At 50.0% G+C, this 17,199-nt stretch overlaps 1 protein-coding gene across 2 annotated transcripts in view; it reads left to right on the top strand.

Annotated features, from left to right (window-relative positions):
• The first annotated feature begins 3,375 nt into the window (after window positions 1–3,375).
• B4GALNT3 (beta-1,4-N-acetyl-galactosaminyltransferase 3) overlaps window positions 3,376–17,199 on the top strand; it is a 549,958-nt gene continuing 536,134 nt past the window's right edge. Inside the window, exon 1 of one of the 2 annotated variants that reach the window (XM_085652267.1) lies at window positions 3,376–6,163. In XM_085652267.1, coding sequence (XP_085508393.1) covers window positions 6,013–6,163 — 151 coding nt within the window. In that variant the 5' untranslated portion in view covers window positions 3,376–6,012. The remainder of the gene's footprint in view (window positions 6,164–17,199) is intronic. The other variant, XM_085652268.1, reaches the window with a different exon arrangement.

Here is a 17,199-nt window from a genome sequence, read left to right as displayed (position 1 = left end):
GCAGATGCTTGAAATTGTAGGGACTAAACACTCCTTCGGCTGAACTATCTATTGAGAACGGTCTCAACAAATTCATGGTCCCTCCTTTAAAAGATCTAAAAAGACTCTCTATGGTAATTAAATCAGGGTCTCCCTTAGACGCAGCATCACCTAAAAAACGTATGCAAGGGATGGATGTTATTCTCCAGCACCTGCAACAGCTGATCGCGATGCCATTCTGGTCATGTGAGGTCCTGCAAAAATGGACGCATGCGGTGGCGCTTCCTTTACGGGTAAAACCTACATCCGATCCCGTGCAACTAGAATATCTGCGAGTTATCTCGCTCCTTCCGTTTTTTGCAAAAATAATGGAGAAAACTGCGAATAGCCAACTTAATAGCTTTATTGAGTCAAATGACCTGCTTCATCCAACTCAATCTGGCTTTTAGGCCTCTCATTCCACTGAGTCTGCTCTTTTACTTGCCACTGAAACTCTGAGACAGCATGCAGACGAAGGGCACAACTGCCTTGGTACCGCTAGATCCAAGTGTGGCATTCAACACTGTAACACATGGCCTACTCCTCCAGAGGCTCATTAGGTGTGGTGTTGGAGGTACTGCACTGCGCTAAATGATTTCATTTCTCTAATCCCGTAGCTTTCAAGTTGCCCAAAGACCATATATGTCGGCTACCATCTCTCTGACGCAAGGGGTACGACAGGCCTCAATTTTGAGCCCAACATTATTCAATCTGTACATTTGCCCCTTAGCGGAGATAGTGAAAAGGCACAACGTTAAAATTGTGTCATATTGCGGATGATACGCAGCTCATTGTCACACCTTCCCAGGACGTGAATGTCGCTGCAGCCCAGTTCTCTCTATGCCTGGAAGAACAAGCCTCCTGGATGACGAATAATTGTCTTAAATTGAATAGCAACAAAACGGAGGTACTGAGAGTTGGCAAAGAGCCCTCCATTTGGACATAGGCTTGGTGACTGGATGTCCTTGGCCAAACCCCCACCAAAAACCTAAAACCAAAAACGTTGACGTATGGTTCAAACCCAAGCTTACATTTGAGAATCCAATACATACTGCAACCGGAAAATGCTTTGGTACTCGCAAAATCTTGAGGAAGACCCTGGGGACCTGCTACCCATGGCGGCCAGGAGAACAGCTGTGCATGCTTAAGTAATTTCTCAAGTAGATTACTGTAACATCCTGTGCCTTGGGGCTGCCAAGGGAAGCCTTAAAAAACCCCAATGGATACAAAATGTGGCGGCCCTCTTAGGTTTCGAATCTCCCCAGAAGGATGCCGATTTCTAAAGCCTTGACTACTCTCCACGGGCTTCCAGTGGAGAAGAGAAATACTTACAAGTGCTACAGCCACCAAACCCTGGTGGGCAAGGGTGCCAAATACTTGCGTTCCATGGTTGCAGATCTTACATTCCGTGAGGGTAAAGGTAAAACCTTACTTACCTTCACGGAATTTAAGATCTGCTAGGACCAACCTTGTGAGGGTGCAGAGGGCCAGGCCAGCGTTCCTTCAGCCATCCGGCGGCTAAAACATGGCGCTCCCCACCGACGCATCTGAGAACAGAACCCGCAAAAGCGACCTTTTTGCAAAGGCCTTAAAACCTGGCTGGCGGCCAGTTTCCTTCCTTCTTTCTTTCCCTTCGTGTGAGGTTAGATCTTAAGTAAGGACTAGGACAAGAACGAGGGCTGTAGAGGTCATCATTATTGTTTTCATCACACTGTAACACTAATGGGTAAATACAATGATATGAACTATGTCGGAGTTTCTAAACCTTCGTCAACCTCCAAGAGTAAGTCTCCACTGTTGACTTTGTTAGTCTCTAAAAATCAAAACCTGAAAGGGATGCGCTTGGAATTTAAAGATGTTTGCAGCAATACGTTGGTCCAGAGGTTTGAGAAGCAACAGACAATGCTTGTTACTTGCAAGGATATCCCAATTGCCTTGGAGTTGCTTAAGATGGGGGTGGGCCTAGCACAGGGAGTGTGCTATTCCAGTTTCTCAGTGGCAGAGTACATTTGGCCAAGTTAAAAGGGCTTAAAGACATTACAATTTTGCACCAGTAACTTTCAATGGTAGTCTCTACAGAGAGGCTAGGAAATGAATGGGCAGAACAGTTATATGCCATTATGTCGTGGTCAGAAATATTAGCCAACGAAAAAATGGCATCTATAATACTGACTACCACCATATACACCGTATATACGGGGAAGTCTAGATTACAATTCTTAACTCCATATGTAATTAATGACCTTGATAATATAGTGGTAATTTATATTGTGAAAACAATCTTTTTTAGATCGAGGTTTCATCCAGGATAGAATGGATGGGCCACCCAGAAGGGCATTCAAGTACTCCAAAGTTGGGCCTTGTGTGTGGCTACTTACAGCAATGCATGCTCACATGGGGCACTAGGGGTGCTTAGGGCCAACCACCCCACTGTGGGCACCTTCTACCTCTGACAGGTAACAATCACTATTAAAAGTCACACGCACTCCAAAATGCACCCAAACTGGAAGTCTGAAAACAACATTTCTTTGCTTTATTCAAAAAACTAAATTTCCGCCTCCGACACTATTTTAGGCACGTACACACGTGAAAGTCTTACTAAAAGTTCAGTAAATATCTGAACTATAGCAGTGCCTCTCTGCTTTCGACCGGTGTGTGCTTATTTACCTTTTTAGTTTGTTTTCAATTTATATTTTATTACAATATAATCGGCTAGAGTAAAATGGTACGATTAAATCCGAGATATGTTATGCCATCACATAGGTATAGCCTAAAAGTATAAATTATCCCTATGATTGTAGACTAGTGGGGGGAGGGGTCCGTTGCCTCCCTGTTGCGAGCGCCCTCACAAAAGTGGCGCCAGTGCTCAGGAGACGTGTGAACGCCTCCAGTTGGGCGACCCTACCATTTGGGGGCGCCCTGCTGCGCAGCATTAAAACCAGTAGTTTGGCAGTTCACTAAAACGTAGGCAAAACTCGCGTGGATTAAACTATTCGCAGGGGCGTGACGCAAAGTGATAATACCCCCCCCCCCCCCCCCCATCAAGTCTTCTGATGATATTCATAAGACTTGTGCTAAATGAGGTACCATTTAAGGTTTGTGGGGGGGGGGGGGGAGCCCTTGGAGGGTGGCCCCCTGGGGGTTCTCCTCCCGGCACTGCAGAGGCTGCTCTGGGAGTTGGCGGGACAGACAGTCCCCGACCTCGCGCGCCATGAGTGTCCCTCGCGGTTGCACGAGCCCCGCATGTCTCGCGCCGCACAGCGCCTAAGAGCCGGGGCCGCGGCGTGAAAGCTCCTCTGCTCGCCTCGCCTCTTCCAGGCACAGCGCCGGGCACTGCACGAGGGCGGGTCCGGCGGCAGGTTGGGAGTGTCCCTGCACCGAGGGCCTCCCTCCCGCCCAGAGTGAACAGAGGGCGGGGAAGGGAAGCCCCAAGGAGCTGGGAGACACCGGTTCAGCGTTGACGGCGGATGGGGGCACTGTTATCGGAGTTCAGCGACCCCTGAGAGAGTGCTGCTGAGGGTGCAGGGAGCCCTGAAGGGGTGCGGGGGACAGGGCGGGCGAGGCAAGAGAGCGCAGCTACGGACTGACGCGCATCTCGCTGAGTAGCTGGGCGGGGAGAGCTGCAGGTGATCCCCGGGGGAGGAGGGCGGGGGAGGCTGCAGGTGAGCACAGGAGAGAGGGCGCGCGGGTGCACAGAGAGCGCCCGCGAGACGGCCAGGGAAGAGACTGTCAGAGAGAGCTGACAGAGAGCCCTTCAGCAGCGGGGGACTGCTAACAAACTGGAAGAAACAGAAGGAACTCTGGTGTGGGCAGCACCGCAGACGGGGCAACCAGGAGAGCAGAGGGACTGCCCGAGAGCAGACAGCGAAGAGACTGTCAGAGGGTAAGCAAAGAAAAGGGCACATCAGAGAGGCAGGGGGGGCTGTCTTAGGGGCGAGCGGTGATGACTACCAGGGGGAAGACAGAGACAGCCACAACCGACTAATTTAGAGTAGTGAAGAGACTTTACGGTACCAGACCTAAGCAACAGAGAGAAAGTCGCTGTCTTAATATCAAATTTTATCGAGACTTCCGGAGGGAGTCGAGAACCCCACTGGAACTGTGGAAACTGCCTCAGAGCAGGGGACCAGGCAGGGCAGTGTGAGTGTCCCATGAACACGCGACCAGGGAAGCAGTCACAGGAGAGACAGCTGGAGCGTCTGACGAGCCAGGAGCGCTGTTTAGGATTTAATGGATCTGGGGGTTACAATCGGCTGGGGGCCTTCTTAGCAGCTAGAAGCTGCGCATCAGAGGGGAGAGGGGGCAACTGAGACCCCTCGAGATTGCGGGGTGAATGACAAAGGAGGTACCACCGTATGGAAAATACTACAAGGAGGAGACTGCTCAGAGAGGGTTCAAATTAAGATGACAGTACCTAAGCAGGAAGAGACGGCCATGGGAACGGAGAGCCTAGACTGCTCGGGGCATAGTTGGCGACAAGGTGTCTGATCAGCAAGAGACTGAACAGGTGGTCACTGAGAGAAGTGTGCCTGACAGAACAGAGAGGAAAAAGGGGCCTGCAGGCAGAAGAGAGTGCAGAGAGCGTCAAGTTAGAAGTCAGTAAAAAGAGACTTAAGTTGGAAAGAGAGATGGCAGAACGGAGTGTGACATCGGAAAGACACTAAGATTTTCGACTCCGGCTAAACATGTGGCACGAGACAGACGTGTTGACCGGTATTAGATGACAGCGCCTACTTAGAACGACTAGACACATGCATCTCTGGGCGAGAGCCAGGAAAACTGGTGCTTTTTGGATAGAGACTGGCTGGGAGAAGAGCCTCTTAAAGTGACGTTCCTCAGAAGTGTGTGAAGAAAGTTTGCCAATGGCGGCACCTGTTGCTCGTAGAGCCGGTGAAAACCACAGGGGTGTTAGATGCTCTTATTAGACAGCATATAACAAACACATCAAGGGGTGCTAAACGGGATACACATTACACTTAGAAACCCACAGGACCGCATATACGCACAGGCCGCCCTAAGGGTCTCTGAAAAGACAGGAAGACTGGGGTCTGAGAAGAGACCGACAGGATAAAACAGGGGCTTGCGGCATGGCCTGACAGGCAGGTCGTGCAAGGGCAGCTTGTGGCGAGGGTGGCAGATAGTTCGGCGAAACCTGGAAACCTGGAAACCTTGGAGCCTACAGAACAGCAAAACCAACCGCAGCTGGGTGGGCTGCCCACACGGGCCCGGAGGCACGACCGCCAGCGAGGGGCACTGCTGGAGGAAGTTTCTAGGCGCAGCGGGGCAGGAGTACAGCAGAGCCCACAAGGAGGCTGGTAGATTTCTAGCCCTCACAGGGCAAAGAGCGTGGCTGTTTGAGGCGTGGAGCCTACTGGGACACAGGAGCACATCTGGCTGTGGGGACACAGCACATCTGGCTGTAGGGACACAGCACATCTGGCTGTAGGGACACAGGAGCACCGCTGGCTGTAGGGACACAGGAGCACAGTGGCTGGAGGCTTGGATCCCACACAGGGCGAGGAGCACTGCTGACGGACGGTGTGGAGCCCACATGCTCCCGGGAGCACGGCTGGTAGTGTGTGAGACCAATCAAGGGCCCGACTCAGGGCTGCTGCAGGGTTTGAAGTCCACGTGTGGCCACTGGTAGAGGGTTTGGTACCCACAAAGGCCCAGGCCCACACAGCAAAGCTGTTTTTGAGCGCTGGGGCCAGACGTCCTTGCACCTGTGTGAGGCCACGGGTACGGTGGGGAACGGTCAGGAGCAGATTGGACCAAAGCTGCGAAGCCCGAGTGTCGCCAGCAGCGTGGTGGACTGGAAGAAAAGCGTGGAGCCTACGTGGGACCTGGACCCCGGATTATTGCTGTCCGCACAGGGCCAGGAGCACAGCTCGTGGAGGCCTTGGAGCCTTCAAGGGCCTGGAGCAGTGCAGGGGCTACAGATTTGGGCCTACGAGGCGACGGGGGCAGCAGTTGCGTCCCTCCGCTGCCCCCAGGATGTGGTGGAGCCGCATCCCACAACTGCTGCCCCTGAAGACGCTGAGGAGGCGCTTTCGGACGGTTGTGGCGCTAGGCTTGCTGATCCTAGGGTTTTGGACCGCGTACCTGCACCTGGTGGCATCACCTGAGGATAACCCCATGAACCACAGTGAGTACCGAGGGGCGGGAACAGGGCCCACATGTATGTATTGTGCCTTAAAAATAACTCTGTGCCTTCTGCCAGTCTACTGATTTTTTTTCTTCAGGATGTTTAGGTGGAAGGAGGAAGGTCTTACCTTGGGGCACCAAAAACTCCCAGAGGCAGTACCCGCTCAATGCCACGTTGCTTTATTGTGGAGGCACGTGCAGACATGCCGCATTATATGCTTGGTACCCGCCATCCTATAATGCTGAACATCCCTATTCATATTGAGTATCAATGGGGTAAACCCGAAATGCTACCAGACCCGGATCAGAATTGCAGTACAATAGAGAAATGGTCACAGTAGCAACAATTTTAGAAAAACCAAACAAGCATTGGCATAGGCAATAGGTCTCGCCTTTGGGACCTTATAAGTGTTTAGCCATGCAACAGTTGCATAACTAAATACTTATAAGGTCCCAAAAGCGAGACCTATTGGTTATGCCAAGTGGCCATACGGCCGCGAAAGTGAAAGTAATCACGGTAAAGCCCTGCGCCCGCGCACATGCACTGTAGCTCTAAGCTGGCCTGGTAGCACTTTTTGGAGCCCTCTCAATAAGTCTCGCCAGACCAGCGCATGCGCTGGGTCGGGCGAGACCTAAAAATGAATGACATTTACAACGTCAACTACGCATACCCTGCAATTTATTTTATTTTCAAAGCATTAGTCACGTTTGCTTAGGCAACCAAGTTGCTCTAGTATTTAGCATCATAGACACATTGGTGATAAAGGTGCTCTAGTTTAGGGGAAGGAAGGGTGGGGCTGTTGGGTTCAAAGTGAGTGGGTAAATGTAAAGGAGTGGTATTGTGACATATGTAACATCAAATTCACACAACGAGACCTTTCCGGCCTATTACAGGTCAATTGTTCCAGACTATACATATCACTAAAAGACACTGATGGTGAATTACAGTCGTCAGTGCTTGCAGAATGGTGGTGGTAGTCAACGTTTCGACCCCTTGAATGTGCGAGGTGATTGGATCCTTAAACGGGACTTAGTGAGAGGAGCTCCTAATCTGGACCCCAGCACGTTGAATCAGGCTGTGCAGTTAGAGAGAGTGGGCTCAATGGAGCTCTAATTAGCGGGAAACTGTACGGCCTACAGTGCACACACGGACATCCGAAGTTTAACTGGTGGGTCATAGCATCCCTCGCAGTAAGGAGGTAAATCTCAAAGATAAATCATCACGTCTCCAACTCTCGGGTCAATTTATCTCCAACTCTCAAGTCCGGATTTAACCACACTGTGCCCACTGCACTCGCTGAGGAGTCACAAAATCCCATTCTTATTGTTTGTTTTCGTTGGGTGTCATTTTAGTTTGTTGGAGTTCAGGGAAATCTGCTTATCCATTTACGTTGATATGGGTAATTTGCCTCTTTTTAATGTAACTAAAGCTTGGTGGTGTGGTAGTGCACTGTCATTTACAGACACGTTTTCCATTGAAATGGCCACTGCATGTGCACAGACATCCAGTTTTACTGATACAACTATATTGGCGACAAATGATAATTTGTGGCGCTTGGCTTTCAGTTGGTATTTATCATTTGTGCATCACCAAGTAAAGTGTTTTGATTTATTTTAACCCTATTCAAATCTGTGTTTTCATAACACTAAACAGTCTTTGTGTTTGCTTTCCTCACTGGTAAATGTGTACATTTAATTTACAGGTATTTGCATTTTGTAGTGGGTTACAAAAAATGGCAGCCTTTCCTTTCACGCTCCCTGTACCCGGCAGGATTGTCACATAAGTGACCGCAAAGGGAGAGACGTTTGTAAATTCCGATCCTCCATGTTAAAAACACATAGGCAGCAATTTGTCAGAAGTCCAATGTCAGGCTATGTCCTCTGTCTTTGAAACGTAGCAAATGTGACGAAATGAATCCAGAATTTACCAGCATCTCTATTTATTGATTGAGCTTCCAAGACCCACCAAAGGTCGGCTGACCCACCAGTGGGTCCTGAGCCACAGTTTGGTAATGCAGAGGGGCTATTTGTGCCGGGCCTCTGTGTAACCTGTTACTTTCTATGTGTGTTTTTGTCTGTGCCCTGGATCTTTCGTCCCAAACATCTGGTGCTGTGTTTTTTGTGTGTTCCTCAGCTTACAGTTCAAGTGCCGTACACAGGTGACAGGGTTGGGGTGAATACCTAGTGGCACAGAGCTGCTGGCCTTGGGAACACGGTTTTAATCCTTGTCTCGACCCAACAGACTGTGATTCTGGGCAAATCACTTAATCTCTCAGTGCTTTAGACATGAAAACCTGTGTAGCGTAGTATGGCTGTGTTGTTAAGTGCACCAATGCCCTTGGGCCAGTTTCGCGCTATAAGAAACGGCATTAGAAATGCCCAGTCTGAGGTGACCTAGAAAGACGCGCGCTCCACAGAGAGACTGCCCAAAGCGTCTGTGTGCGTTTCTGCGTGCGTTTCTGCGTGCCTCCGTTTACATGCGTTATCGAGATATAATCAGACTTGCTGACTTTGCCAATGCTTGTTTTAATAGGCCCAGCAAAAGTAAATTAACTGATTTGAAATATTATTGGGGCATCATTATATGCATGTGGTTACTCACCCCTTAGCTATGCGGTGTTTACGTTTAAAGGGCATATGTTTCGTGACGTTTTTACAGCGGGTAGTTTAATATCAAGAGGTGCAGGGCACAGGGGTGCAGCCACCCCGCCCTCTCTCGGTGTCTATCAGCACATGTGACGCAGGGGTACCTGTGAGTGGGGTGACAGCAGCCACCGTGCATGCATCTCTTCCCGGGGGCGTCCACGCGGACTCCAGGTGAAACACTGGAATGGTACATGAACTGTTACTGCAGTGTGAGGGTTCTTCCTGTCACTTCTAGCAGCCTGCTTGGATTACAAGAATTTGGACGTCTTTATTACGTACCTTTCACATTTGGTACGGCCAGAAGGAAGAGGTCCTCCGATGTTAAGGCGTCCTTGCAGCAGCCGGTCACAAAGTTGGACACGCCCTCTTTGAAAAATTACCTCTTATCGCATCTCGCACAAATACTCATATAAAGTGCAAATGTATACTCAGGGCAGCAGCGGGGTTATTTGATTCGGCAGACCCCTGCACACCTCTCCCAGGGCCAGGAGTGACCGTCTTCGAAACATGTGGGACTGTGTCACTACCTGCCGCTTGAATGAATCGGCGGATGAATGGATCTTTCAGTGAATAGACGAGCCAATGAATTAATGTATTAATGGCTAGATGATGAAAGAATTGATGGACGACTGGAACGTGATCCGGTGGTTTGGACGACGATGATCTACTGGGTACATAAAAGCTGAATAGATTAATAATGCCTTATTAGGTTGCACAGTCTTTATACCGCACGGCATTCGTCGTGTGCTTGGCCTCTTGGTGTTATGGGTTTGCAGTCAAAAGTCTGGGGTTTAGAGTGTTATAGAATGAATTGCTAGATGAGGAAATGCGCTTGGATGCGTAAATCGATGTGGCTCGACCGTGGACGCGCGAGACGATGTGCATGGATTAATGAACATATGAACAGACCTGGCCTAGCTGTGAGACGGCAATTTACAAGGCACTATCGTATTCAGGGTGTAGACAAATGGAGTGTTCATAAAACATTCTTTTATTCTTGTCCGAAGTAGAGGTGTCTGGTCCTCCCTGGCGCAGCTGGAGTGCGTGCAGTTGCAGCGCACTTCCTTTTGACCTGCAGTGGTCCCTGTGTAATATTTTAGTGATAACATGCGGAGTCATTTCTCGTTTATGCCATAAAGTCGTGGTGGCATTGTTCCCTGGACTCGGTGTGTCTTGTTCACTCCTCTGCGAAGTACGAGAAGGCTGGCGCACTTGTGTGAAATGTCACCATGGAAGATGAGACGGGCCACTCCAGGGGTGCAGGGGTCAGGCCGGCGCGGGACTCGGCGCTTGAGACCCTTGGCTGTGCGCAAGCGGCCGTGGAGCAGATACAATGCTGAGCAAGTCACGGAAGAACATCAAACTTCGGCTGTCGAGCAGCGCCTCCTTGTCACGCAGCGCTGCAGAACTGAATCATGTCTGGACGTGGAGAGCAAGGGAGCGACTCGCAGCGCAGAAAACAAACTCTGACAGTGGACATACGGTCTTCCTTTGACTGTTCTTTGAGCTGTAGCTCCGTAGACCTCATGCTGGACTCGGGCTCAAGCCTGCCACTGGAACGGGTTGCAGCGTCCCAGGTCTTCCTGTACACTGCACCGCGTGTTCCCATGCGTGCCCCCATCACCTGCTGTTATGTGGAATCTGAAAGAGCTCTGAACGGCAAGCCTCTGTGACATTCCTGTCCTCCGGCTTGAAGGCGCCTTTTCCTGCCTCCAGGCCTGAAGGCGCTCTTGCTCTGTTCCCAGACGCCGCTCTTGCTCTGTTCGGAAACCTGAATGCGCTCTCGCTCCGTCTCTCAGCCTCAAAGCGCTCTATTCGAGCCTTTCCATTAAAGCGTGTTTCACGCAGGTGTCTTGTCAGGTGCAAGTAACTGATCTGTTGATATTAGGGTCACCGGTGAATGATGTTACAACAGATCTTAAAATCCAAGCTGATGTCATGTCAACCAAGAAACGAACATTCTAGAATGCCTGTTGGTGGTGATTGCTTGAGATGCAGGTCTGGGCAAAAAGAACTGCGTTTTTTTGTACTCTGGACGGCCCCTTTAAACGGCCAGCCAGGGCTGAATGACTGACAGGCGTGGGCATGCCCAGGGATCAGAACGAAGCCACTGCCGTGCTCTGGGTCGTAGCCATGGGCGCAATTAGAGCCGAACTTTCGCGTGGGGGGAGGAGGGAGAGTGAGATATGGGGCTACGGCTCGAGCGCTGGTGGGGGCCGTTTCGACACTTTTTGGGCGCTCTCCTTGCCCTCACTACCACACTCTCGCAGTGCACTTCATCTCTCCATAGCCTGGCCTCTCTCAGACTTTGTAAAGTTTGTATAGTTCTAGTCAGTGGCGTAACGAAATTTTAAGTCCCCCCCCCCCCCCTACACAGAGGGTCCCCGCTCCAGCTTTAATCCGGAGCGCACAGGTGTGAGTAATGTGCTGCGGGGGCCTGTGTTACGCCCCTGGTTCTAGTAATAGTTCACTCACACACAGTTCTATGATCTGAATGGTACACGCCCTCCGCGCTACTTTACGATGAGCCCAAACCGCCACGAGGAAATACGTCCAAACTCTCACTAGCAGGAACATGAATCACCAGTTATCTTGGCATTTTTATTGTCGCATGAAAACTGCCTGATGCACAAGGAAGTTCATGTGCTTTTAAACCAAAAATGATTTTTAGGTCTCGGCTAGCGAAGGCTGCGCTTGCGCAGTCTCGCTCGCGAGATTTAATGACTTTGAGTGACTTTTAGAAGAGGGGCTTGCTCCCGCCCCTCTTCTCTCCTGTTCTCCATTGGCTGGCCTAGTAAATGCTGGCCAGCCATTGGAGAAGAGGTCCCGTCACTCCGATCCTGCCCCGTCCTTTTCGGATCGGGGGGCGTGTTTTTTGCGAGAAGTCTCAGGGAGGAGACAACAGCAAAACACGCCCCCCAATCCGAAAACGAGGCTGCGTTTCTCCGAGGCATATCTTCTCTGCCTCGGAGAAAGGCGGTGGTGTCCCGGCGTTGCTCCCTCACCTGATCGCCTTGTGTAGGACTTGTTACTGGAGCTGTGAACAGAAGATTAATTATGTTGACTAAACAAAACAATGTATGCATTTAATGCAGTTTGATATAGCGCAGACTTTACCCAAAGGTGTCAGAGCGCTTTACACTAGAACCATATAGTACGTTACATAAGGAGATTTAAACAATGGTTCAAAAACAATGGTATTTGTTGTCGGAGTGTCAATAGACCCTGGGGGTCAATGAGCTGAATGTCCCCAGCCTCACGGGGAGAAAATAAGGTTTAGTAATCAGTGCAAACAGCCGCTCCACGTGCATTTCGAAGCGTTTCAAAACACGCAGCCATGCTTTCCAAGACAAGCATTTTTGTTCCTGATTCCCTGTTTTAGCAGACCGCACGTAATCGTCCGTTTACACCTGGTGTCCTGTTTGGAGAAAAACACACAAGGGGGCGACTTCGCAGGTCTCCTGCCTACAGCAGGCACTTCAGCTGAGCTCCCGTTTCCCCTCCCCCCAAATTGAGCGCAGTCTGCGCAGAGCGCCCCTCCCCTGCCTGCTGCCGTTGTAAGAGGCGGAGTGCGGGGCCAGTGAGTCTGGGCCGCCTGGGAAAGCGCACGCATAGCTCGGTCCGGCCGCCATTCCTCTGTCCCCGGCGACACCTGTTACTGCAGCACCGGAGCGGACGGAAGGTAAGAGTCCGGAGCCCGCGCGCCCGCTGCACCGAAGAGCACTGCGGAAAGGGAAAGTGCTGGGAGCCGAGGCATGCGGGAGACCCATGTCCGTTTAAAGGTACAGGCAAGCGGCTGAGCTCGCCCTCCCCCGCGCTGAAATGTGAAACTGGGCTGACCCGGTGGAAAGGGGACTTGTGTAGATTCGGGGTGCTGCACACTTCCCTGTTCCCGTTAAGTGTCCGAGTAGAGTCCAGTGCAGGTTGCTCCGCGGTGATGCCGTTCGTGTCTTCTGCCTTGGTAGCTGGTTGTTGTCCCTGCTTTGCGCTTTTGAAATCCTCCCGCGTGCAGTTTTGCTTTTGCTTCCGCGGCTGGGATGCCTCCGTGCATTCCTGCCTGCTTGGGAAGCCTCTGTGTTGTGGTCTGTGATATCCATGGTTGCTGCTTGTTTACCGCCGGAGTCTGATCCCTACATGTGATTCTTGTGTGCTCTCCCCGCAGGGTGTGTGCACTAATGCCCATGGCTCTGTGCTACGTTCTAAGGGCTGTCTGTACACCGTTGCTCCTGCTTTTGATGTCAGTGTATGGGGGCAGCCTCTTTGATGCTTCTTTTGCAACTGCCTGAAATATCTTGAATGTTTTGTTTCAGTACTAGTGATGGTTGTGTGTTCGTGCCTTTGGTGCTTGTGTCACACTGCCTTTTCACTGCAATTCCTGAATTTGGATGCCCCTGTCTGTATGCAGCTCCTGCACGTATCTACGGCATTTTTCATGACGGAGGTCCATATCTAGGCAACCAATTGCCCTGTACTGACGAGAGAAACACACGGTGTGCACAGGGCGCAGGTTCTACTTTTTGCCTCACCTGCCATGGACCCAGCCCCACACACCCTTTACTGTCCCTCCGTTTTTGTGCGCCTCCTACTGTCAGACTATGCTTCTTTGCACAGTGGTATATCCATTCCCAGCAGCAGGCGTCCAAATGAATCTGGTGGGTCAGTTAAGCGCTGCTCTCGAATTTAATTGTGGCTTTGTAAATGGAAACCCAAACATTCCACAGTTTTGTTTGTGCTGTGCTTTTTTTCATGCTTAACAATCCTTATCACTGGTGTTCTACCATACATCTAGAACAAGTCTGCTCGACAAGCCGTGTAAACCTGACAATTTACACCCGCGTGGTGTCACTAAGAGGACGTTGTTTTGCTACTTGTTGATTCAAAAATCACAATTTGATACAGTTATGTTAATCAGTAATTTTTGTCAAATTCGCTCACTTTTTTAAACGACTTTGCAACACTGGAGCTGTTAAACAAATCGAGTGATGGCAAGAATTACAGATTACAAATCTGCCCACTACTGCTGTTCACCTAGGCCTAATTTTAGGGAAGAAACGCCATCTTTGGTGTGGGGAATGTAAGGTGAAAGTCTTGTCTAGTCATTACAAGCCCCTTTCCGACTCTCAGGCGCCTCTTGAACAAATGGGTTATTACCCGTGGTTATGTTACACTTATCTACCATAGTGTAGGCTTTACTTTAATCTGTTTATTAATTATTCCGTGCGTTATCGTGTTAGTGATGCACTATTTTACGAAGGGATGAAAGTTCATGTGGGAATACAAACCTTAAACCTGCTGGCTGCTCTTAGATTTCTTAAGCAAGCTCGCAGCCCAATGGCCAGCCTTGGCTCCTGTAAGAAGGGTGGTGTTGGTGACAGTGCTATTTTTAGGTCTCGGCTAGCGATGGCTGCGCTTGCGCAGTCTCGCTCGCGAGACATAATGACTTGTGGTGTCATGCGTTGTAATGGTATGCGTTGTAATGGTATGCGTTGTAGTGCCATGCGTTGTAAAGGATGTTCCGTTGTAATGCCTGCTTTGTAAGTGTAGTGCGATGTAATAGTTGCGTTGTAAAGGTTGTTTCCCGTCTGGGAGGAGCGTCACCGCAACCTGTGCTGCTTTTGCCTTTAGTCTTTCACGTCTTTAGTCCATGATTTCCTCAATAGCCACTCTAAGATCTGTGTGTGTGTGTGTGCTAGGCTGTGTGTGTGTGTGTGTGGTAGGCTGTGTGTGTGTGTGTGTGTGTGTGTGTGCGCCTCTGTGTGGTTGGCTTTTTTGGTAGGTGGCTCTATGCGTGGGTGGCTCTGTCTGTGGGTGGGTAGCTCTGTGTGTGTGTGTGTGTGTAGGTGGCTCTGTGTGGGTGGCTGTGTGTGTGGGTGGCTTTGTGTGTGTGGCTCTGTGTGTGGGTGCAAATGCAATAGGTCTCGCATTTGAGAGCGATTAAGCTATTGACATTGAAAATAACAATGCCGTTTCTTTAAATGTTTTACAAACAAAAACATAAACAAAAATAATGTCATGAGCAGTGCCAATAGCTCTAACTTTAACAATGCCGAGACCATTGCATTGTAAATGCTTGTTAAACACAGCGCCCCCCACCAAAGTTAACACCAGGTGCGGCTGCACTGGTGGCACTGCCCCAAAGCCAGTCCAGCTCCCAGGAACGGGGCAGGACAAGCATTTCCAGAAATGGGGTCGGAGCTAACCTCACAGCCAGTGTTTAAAAAAAAAAAAAAATCAATGTTAAGTGGGGTGTGATTACCCCCTCCCCCAAAAAAAATTCCAGCATGTAGAACATAACAGATTTCTTGTAGGTGATTTAAGGGAGAGACTTCTCCCCTGAAAAGTATTTGACATTTTTGGGATCAAATTTCTAAAACGTCCCAACCCTTACAGCCAAGTCTCCCTCCTTGTGCCATTCCACATTCTCAGTCCACTCTCCCCTCTTGCACCAGCCCCAATTGTTGCAGATGGAATTAAGAAGGCATCTAGAAGTACAGAAAGAGCAGGTATTCTGTGGGCACCTGTGTAGAAATATGTGTAGATCCATGAGAGTTGTGTATGTTCAATATGTGCAGAGAAAGGGGTGTGCTCATGTAAGTGATGGTGAAGAATGAATGCAATGCGCGAGGAGGGCCCATGTGAGTGTCGGGTAAGAGGAGTGCGTGCAGAGTGAGAGGAGTGAGTGCAGGGTGGTGTGGGCAGTGTAAATGCAGGGTGAGTGCTGTGCCCATGTGAGTGAATGGTGAGCTGTGTGTGCACAGTGAGTGAGATAACAGGGTTAAAGTATGTAGGGTGAGTGATGTGACATACGAGTGTGGGTGCAGGTGAAAGGGCAGAGTGGGTGGAATGAATGCATGGTGAGTGATGTGCTTGTTTGAGTGAGATCGCGCAGTGAGAGTAATAGGTGAGTGAAGTGTCACATAAGTGCAGGGTGAGCAGTGTGCTCAAGTGACTGCAGGGTGAATTGAGGAAAAATGGTGCGAGTTCATGACGTGGGGCATGAGTGCAGTGTGGTCGCTTGGAGTGCAGGGTAAGAGGAGAATGAACTGTGTGAGTGCAGGGTTACAGCGTGAGTGCCGTGTGGTCGCTGTGAGTGGTGAAAGTGACAAGTGAGTGGAGTGTCATGTGCGTGCAGGGTGAGCAGTGTCCTCATTTCAGTGCAGGGTAGGAGGAGGGTTAATGGTGTGACTGCATGGTGAGCAATGTGAGTGCTGTTTGGTTGCTGTGAGTGCCGATTGAGCAGTGTGCTTCTGTGAGTACAGGGTAAGAGGAGTATGAACTGTGTGAGTGCAGGGTAACGGCATGAATGCAGTGTGGTCTGTGAGTGGTGAAAGTGACAAGTGAGTGGAGCGTCATGATCGTGCAGGGTGAGCCGTGTGCTCATGTGAGGGCAGGGTAGGAGAAGGGTGAGTGGAGTGAGTGCATAGTGAGCAGTGTGAGTGCCGTGTGATCGCTGTGAGTGCAGGGCGAGCATGAAAGTGAAGGGTGAGCGGTGAAAATGAGCAGTGAGTTGTCTGAACGCAGGATGTATTCCAGACACCTGGAGTAACTCCGCATTGTATTGACGGCTGGCGTAGGGTTTCAGATACAAGTGAAACTATTGCTATTATGGCATCAATCGGGGATGGAGGGTGGAGGAAATAAATAATGCGCTGATCCTGGAACAAACTTTCAGTTTCCTGATTAGGGTTGTCAGCTGGCCGGATTTCTACCACAACCACTGTCATTTTGGTGTTCCAGCACAAAATAAGCAAAATCACCTAAAGCTGGTATTTTTAGCACATATCTGTGCACACTTCAAACAGCAAATATTAATAGAAAGCAATTTTAAATGTTTTCTAGGGCTGCATTCATGATTTACGACTAATGATTCAAGGAAACAAAGACAGGAAAGTCATGTTACAAATGAATACATACCATTTTCTTTACAAACCTATTTAGTATCAAGGTGAGGCCTTTTGCAGACTCTTCAAACAACAACAAATGGCCTGTATTTTTTTTTGTTGAAAGGTTCTATCCCTATTCCCGAGAAGCCTTATCAGTAAATGCATTCTCCCACTGTGGCACTAAAAGGAAAATATAATGAAAGGAATAGGCAGAATGGGGGCCCATGGGGTACTGAAATCAGTGGGGGAAAAAACAAACAAAGCCACTGCATGTAAATGGCCTTTTAACCCCTTCCCTGCTCATGACGGAACCACTCCGTCATGAGCCACGGGTGCCGTGTGCTCATGACGGAGTGGTTCCGTCATGCTGCGGCCGTTGGCGGCCGCTCCGCCCTAGCGGCGCTAATTCCCCGCCTGTGTGGGCGATTAGCGCCGTGGGCGGAGTCATGACGGAACCACTCCGTCATGAGCAGAGCTCAACCGTGACTCATGACGGAGTGGTTCCGTC

The sequence above is a fragment of the Triturus cristatus genome, chromosome 4_1 (assembly GCF_964204655.1).
Source record: "Triturus cristatus chromosome 4_1, aTriCri1.1, whole genome shotgun sequence".
Taxonomy (NCBI): Eukaryota; Metazoa; Chordata; class Amphibia; order Caudata; family Salamandridae; genus Triturus; species Triturus cristatus.
The sequence above is the reverse complement of the archived record's forward strand: the minus strand, read 5'-3'. Positions and strand labels throughout refer to the sequence as shown.